Genomic DNA, 7,019 nt, shown 5'->3' on the forward strand with positions numbered 1-7,019 from the left:
GGAAAAAGAAAAAAAAAAAAAAAAAAAAAAAAAGAAAAAAGAAAAAAAGAAAAGGACCAGTCAGAAATTAAGCATACACTGACTAAAATAAAGAATAATATTCAAGGATTCAAAAGTAGACTAGAGTATCCCAATAATCAAGTCAATGATTTCAAATATGAGAAAGCAAAACAAACAAACAAAACAAACAAACAAACAAAAAACACCCAACCAGAAGAGCAAAAAGAAAAAAGAATCCAAAAATATGAGGACAGTGTAAGGGACCTCCGGGACAACTTCAAGCATACCAACATCCAAATTATGGGGGTGTCAAAAGAAGAGAGAGAGCAAGATATTGAAAACCTATTTGAAGAAATAATGACAGAAAACTTCCCCTACCTGGTGAAAGAAATAGACTTGCAAGTCCAGGAAGCACAGAGAACCCCAAACAAAAGGAATCCAAAGAGGACCACACCAAGACACATCATAATTAAAATGCCAAGAGCAAAAGACAAAGAGAGAATCCTAAAAGCAGCAAGAGAAAGAAAACCAGTTACCTACAAGGGAGTACCCATACGACTGTCAGCTGATTTCTCAACAGAAACTTTGCAGGCCAGAAGGGAGTGGCAAGAAATATTCAAAGTGATGAATACCAAGAACCTACAACCAAGAATACTTTATCCAGCAAAGCTATCATTCAGAAGTGAAGGCCAGATAAAGAGCTTCACAGATAAGAAAAAGCTAAAAAGAAGAAGAAGAAGAAGAAGAAGAAGAAGAAGAAGAAGAAGAAGAAGAAGAAAAGGGTAATGTTAAAAAATAATAAACAAAAAAGTGACAACAAATACATATCTATCAACAAGTGAATCTAAAAATAAAATGAATAAAAAATCCGATGAACATAATAAACCAGTGACTGGAATAGAATCAGGGGCATAGAAATAGAACAGATTGATGATTCTCAGAGGGAAGGGGGTGTGGGGGGTGCGGGAAGAGGTTAGACAAAGATCTTATATGCACCCTGACCGGTTTGGCTCAGTGGATATAGCATCGGCCTATGGACTGAAGGGTCCCGGGTTCGATTCCAGTCAAGGGCATGTACCTTGGTTGCTGGCACATCCCCAGTAGGGGGTGTGCAGGAGGCAGCTGATCGATGTTTCTCTCTCATTGATGTTTCTAACTCTCTATCCCACTCTCTTCCTCTCTGTAAAAAGTCAATAAGATATATTATAAAAAAAGATCTTATATGCATGTATGCAGTACCTATGGACACAGACAATAGTGTGGCAAGGACCTGTGGTGGGGTGGGAACCTGGTGGCGGGGAGCTATGGGGGGAAAAAGAGGAACATCTGTAATAATCTCAACAATAGTTTTTGTTGTTGTTGTTGTTGTTTTTTAAAAAAGGTGTTTAACATGGAGAGGATATAGAACTGAGGACTCAAATAGTTTGACTTTGGAAATTTGTTTTTGGTTTCATTCACACTATCTGGCACAGGGGTTCTCTCTGGCATTGCATTGATGGAAGAAATAAAACTTTTCTATGTTTAACCTATGACAACCTGAATATATTTTTAAAGTACAGGGACAGGCTGGATCCATACAGTCATAGAAAGCTTTTACTGAAGTATCAGTGGCACTTAATACCTGTTAAAGTAGCTCCTGTGGAATTGTGTCCTTGTCCTCAACAAAGAATTTACAGCAATGAACTCTGAAGACCATGGGCTACATTTGGAAGGACTGACTGCAGCGCCCTCTGTAGTGCTGGAAACAGGTTCCTCTGTGCTAAAACAGCTCAGTGGATGACTGATGGAGATGTGATCTGTGCACTCATAACTGAGATGCTGTGAGTAAGAGGGAGTCTATTGCCAAACTCCACAGATATTTCTCCTGTCAGAGAAAAAGATGTTCTTCCTGAACCCACATATCCTTCCATTTCTTATAGGAAATTCATTTCCATTATAATCCTACGGAACCACCATCTTTTTTGTGGTCCATTGTTGACCAAAATGTTGTTATAGGCCTCATGACTGGATGTCAATTGTATCTCAATAAAGCTAGGGGGTGGGGAGAAGACCATGCATTCCAATCACTTCAATTTTTGGATAAAGAAACTGAGGCTCCTAAAGGAAAAGTTACTCAAGGTCACACAGTTATAATTGACAGAAACAGGACTAGAATCCCTGATCTTCTAATTCTTAATATATTTCACTATATTCCTGTGCCTTCTCCCCCAACTAAGCACCTAAGATCATAACCATCCTAGTAGATAATTTTATATCCTGATTTTTACAACTCTCCAATTAAAGAAATGCTACAAATCCACCTAGAAGAATGTATTTCACTAGAGGCCCAGTGCACGGATTCATGCACTGGTGGGGTCCCTTGGCCTGGCCTGTGCCCTCTCCCAATCCAGGACCCTTCAGGGGATGTTAGACTGCTGGTTTCGGCCCAATCCCCGTACACCAGGCCAAGGGACCCCACCAGTGCACAAATCTGTGCACCGGGACTCTAATATGCATATAAGGTCTTTGGTTAATCTCTTCCCACTCTCCCTCCTCCCCTCTTCCCTCTGAGATTCATCAGTCTATTCCATGTTTCCATGCCTGTGTGTTGAGCATCTGCCCCCTGGTGGTCAGTGCGTGTCATTGCTACTGGTCGAAAGGTTGAACAGTCGAATGGTGAAACGGTCGCTTAGGCTTTTATATATATAGATTGCCATTTGTGATTAGGAAGTTCTTCCATACATATAACTCAAAAATTTCCTGCTACAACATGAATCCATTCTTCTTTTGTTTGTTCTTAATGGAAATGGATCATAGATGTTCACTATCACCAATAATATTTATGATATATGTGTGTACATATGTGTGCCTGTACAGGCATACCTTGGAGATATTGTAGGTTTGGTTCCAGACCACTGCAATAAAGTGAATATTGCAATAAAGCAATTGTAATCTTTTTGCTGGTGGAGGGTCCTATCTCCAATTTCTAAAAAAATGCAACATCTGTGAAGCACAATAAAACGAGGTAGGCCTGTAGACACATTCACACACACACACACACACACACACACACACACACACACACAACAAAAAATTAAGCTTCTTTTCTATAGGTTAAATGACTCCTCAGTGGTAAACCAAGTCAGAAAAATAGCACCTATGAAGGAATATAAGACTTGGGTCTTTTTATTCTGTCCCTTTAATACTACAGCAAAACCTTGAGCACGAGATGAACCCATGGGGGTGATTTAGCATCTTAATATTAACTAAATATCCAAATTCAGTGATATACAACTAAATAGGACCTCTGATAGCTAGAACTTCTTTGCTGGATATTTACTTTGGCATCACAAAACAAGGCAGGGCCCAGACTGATCACATATCGTATACCTTTGCCATTTCTAGTTTAGAGTACTAAATACTGCTGATCCAAATTGTATGTGATGGTGAAAAAATATTCAGCTATGGACTCTACTTAAGAGCATCTCACAGTGAAGTACAGTTATTCATATATCCTTGATAAAAAACATAGCCACTCTGTCTGAGAAGGTTGTCCTAGTCAGTGGAATGCTCAGTTTTGGGAGGAAGATGATTGCAGTGAAGAGAGAGAAGGCCCTGTTTCCTAGAGAACTGGATCAGCGCAATCTCCTCTGGAAGTTAGTAGGGTGACAGGTAGTAACTAAATTGTACTCAGACTTCCTGAGCTCTCCTTACTAAGATAAGAAAACAGATTCAGAGATTTAAAAATATTTTTATCAGGTAACCAAAAAACCCTATTAAGTAGAACATCTTTTAGATTTCTGAGATTCAATGGATTGAGAGTCCAAACTGAGTTGTCTTGGAAAGAAATAATTCAATCTAACAACTAGGAAAGCTAATGTAAAATAAGCGAAGCATACAGATTGCCAATGTGACCCCTCCCCCGAAACCATCCTAGTTAAGGTAACCACCCTTGCAAAACAAAGCTACTCACGGCAATAAGCTGGTAGGAGTTGTTCATCATGGCTATCAGCATGTTCAGTAGCACTACCAGGGAGATGACATTGTATGTCCCAAACATGGTAGCTCCCACAAACTCTGTGAACTCATGTCTGGCTTTCACATTGGTGACATAGAGATTTAAAAGTCCGAATACAGACCAGAAAAGTGACTGAAGGGTTTCAAAGAGCCTAAAGAGAGAAAAGAACAGGTTAGTTAATTCTTTAGGAAGAGCAAGATGAGAGAAAATGTGAGATGATCTGCTAATAAGGGGGCTGCCATATTTGCATCCAAACAGGTAGACTGATGATCTCACATATTTTGGTCTCTTCCCCAACTCAAACCAGCTAGATCAGTTTGTTTGTTTGTTCTCACTTCTACTTCTTATGCTTTGTCTTTCCACCTATAATACCATCTCCCTCTTCTTAGTCTACATAGAACCTATAGTACTGCAAGACTTATTTCAAGGGCTGAAGACTTCCTCCACCAAACTTTCTCATCTTCAGACCATGTGACTTACCATCAGTTTAATTACATAAAGGGAGAAATACAGTGGCAGTTGCATTATGGTGTATTAAAATGTCAGCTCTGACATTTGCTAGCTGAGTGAACATGAGCACTTATCATTTGTAATACTTCTATTGTGGTTCCCACAGCTCCCAGGATGGTGCTCAGCTCAGTTGAGAAGCTTACAGATTTTTGAATTAATACTTTATATGGGTTATTTTTAATGTTATAGCCTATATAATAAAGAGGTAATATACAAATTGACCATCGTGCCCTCACAAGATGGCGGCATCCACAGTGGGGGCGGGCCTGGCTATTCCATGCACCTGCCACCAGAGTTCCCTCTGCCCTGCTGGGGGCTTTGGGTCCTTCTGCACTCCCCACTGACCTGCAGCTCGCCGAGACTCCTCCAACGAGCTGCCCATCCCTCTCTTCTTCCCTCCCCAGAAGCTGAAGCCTGACTGTGGTGTCCAACAAATTGGAAGTTATAACTCATGTCATTGAGAGTATCCTCCATTCTTCAGCCAGGGCTGCCTGCTCCACATGCCTGCCACCAGAGTCCCCTCAGCCCCGAGTCCCCTCACCCCTGCCAGGGGCCTTGGGTCCTCCTGCACCCCCCACTGACTGAGGCTCAGGCAAGCAGGGCCAGCTTAGGTGCAGGCAAGCCTCTGATGGTGGCTGCCCAGCCGCCCAGGGCTGGCCTGAGCTCAGGTAACCAGGGCTGGCCGAGGCTTGCGCTGCTGGCAGTGACAGCAGCAGAGGTGTGATGGGGGTGTTGCCTTTCCCTGATTGCTGGGTCGCCTCCTGCCCCTGAGGGATCCCGGACTGTGAGAGGGGGCAGGCCGGGCTGAGGGACCCCCTCCCCCGCGCTCCAGTGCATGAATTTTCATGCACTGGGCCTCTAGTTAACTAATAATTATTGAGTACTATAAAAGCACACTAAGCACTTTTACACACATTATCATTATTATCCTTATAAAAACTTTGTTACTGCTGAGGAAACAGAGGTTCAGAGATTGAATGACTTGCTCGTGGTCACCCAGCTATAAGTGTTTATTAACTATTTGATTTTGGAAAAGTTACATAGCCACTTTAAACTTCAAGTTTCCTGATCTCTAAAATTTTTGATAGGATAAATACCAATTGTTAACATTTGTTGTGCTCTTACTATACAGCAGGCACTGTGGTGTTTTCACTGTATTATAATATTTGATTCTCAGAATAACCCTATGAAGCAGATACTGTTGTTTTTTAAATGAAAAGCTAAGGTACAGAGTGGTCACACAGGCAGGAAGAGGTAGGATTTGCACCCAGTTCTTCTGACTCTGGAGCCCACACACTTAACCACCTTACTCTATCATATAAGATACTGCACTCAACACAGTGTCTCGGATATGGTTAGCATTAAAAATGGCAGTTATTCTAATTGTTTTCTATGAACTGCTTGAGGATAAGGATGCCATCTTATTCAATATGCTCATTGCTTGGCACATAGCAGTTTGCTGAATAAATGTTTGTTGAATAACTCTATAAAAGATGACAGGAGATGAAAATAACTAAAGAAAGTACAAATGAATGGTACCACCCCGTGATGATCGTATTAAGAAGGCTATGAACTGAAATTAGGGGAGAAAACTGAAGACAATCAATAAGGACCTTTAGTATCTGGACAGGAAAAAAGGAAAAGCCTTTGAGGGGACTAAGTTTTTATCCACATAAATAATATGGGAAAATATGGACTGAATGTTAGGTAGAGAAATCAACATTGATTAGAAATAGCCATAAATGAATGGTGATAGTCTACAAGGAGGTTGTAAATGACCTGCTAAGTCACAGCTCTGTGCTATTTAGCTATAAATGCATTTAAAAATATACATATTTTATTGATTTCAGAGAGGAAGGGAGAGGGAGAGAGAGATAGAAACATTAATGGTGAAAGAGAGTCATTGATCGGCTGCCTCCTGATGCCCCCTACTGGGGATTGAGTCTGCAACCTGGGCATGTGCCCTTGACTGGAATCGAATCTGGGATCCTTTAATCCGCAGGCCAACACTCTATCCACTGAGCCAAACCAGCTAGGGCTGCACTTGTGATTATTGTAATTTTACACAGCAAATTTTACATGGTTTACAAAACCATGCAAAATTTATACCTGCATACGTGAATAAAGCAGAGTGGAGCATGTATGCCTAAATTGAAATCCTGACTCTGCCACTGATCATCTATGTTACTGGGAGCAGCCTGCTTAACTGCTTTGTGCCCTAATTTCTCCATTTGTAAAATAGTTCATAATAATAGCTACCTGATAGCATGGTTGTAAAGATTGTATGAGTTAATTCATGTAAAGCTCATTTTGTAATAGTGCCTGGACCTCACACTCAGTAAATATTAGTTATTTTTATGAGTATTACTAATCATCAACCCAAACATCAACCCAAATACAGCCTAGTTGTTGTTTTGCTTTTATTGTCCTTATAGATTGTCATTCATTTGCATATCTAGTTTACATAATTGAAATCATAGTGTATATAAATTTTGTGCTTTTAAAAATTGTA

At 40.6% G+C, this 7,019-nt stretch overlaps 1 protein-coding gene across 2 annotated transcripts in view; it reads right to left on the reverse strand.

The window, feature by feature from the left end:
* Positions 1 to 7,019, reverse strand: part of TRPC5 (transient receptor potential cation channel, subfamily C, member 5) — a 320,022-nt gene that overhangs the window by 52,977 nt on the left and 260,026 nt on the right. For both annotated transcript variants that reach the window (XM_005886346.1, XM_005886345.1), the window contains exon 9: positions 3,953 to 4,148. In XM_005886346.1, coding sequence (XP_005886408.1) covers positions 3,953 to 4,148 — 196 coding nt within the window. The remainder of the gene's footprint in view (positions 1 to 3,952; positions 4,149 to 7,019) is intronic.

This window comes from Myotis brandtii, unplaced genomic scaffold (genome assembly GCF_000412655.1).
Source record: "Myotis brandtii unplaced genomic scaffold, ASM41265v1 scaffold973, whole genome shotgun sequence".
Lineage (NCBI taxonomy): Eukaryota > Metazoa > Chordata > Mammalia > Chiroptera > Vespertilionidae > Myotis > Myotis brandtii.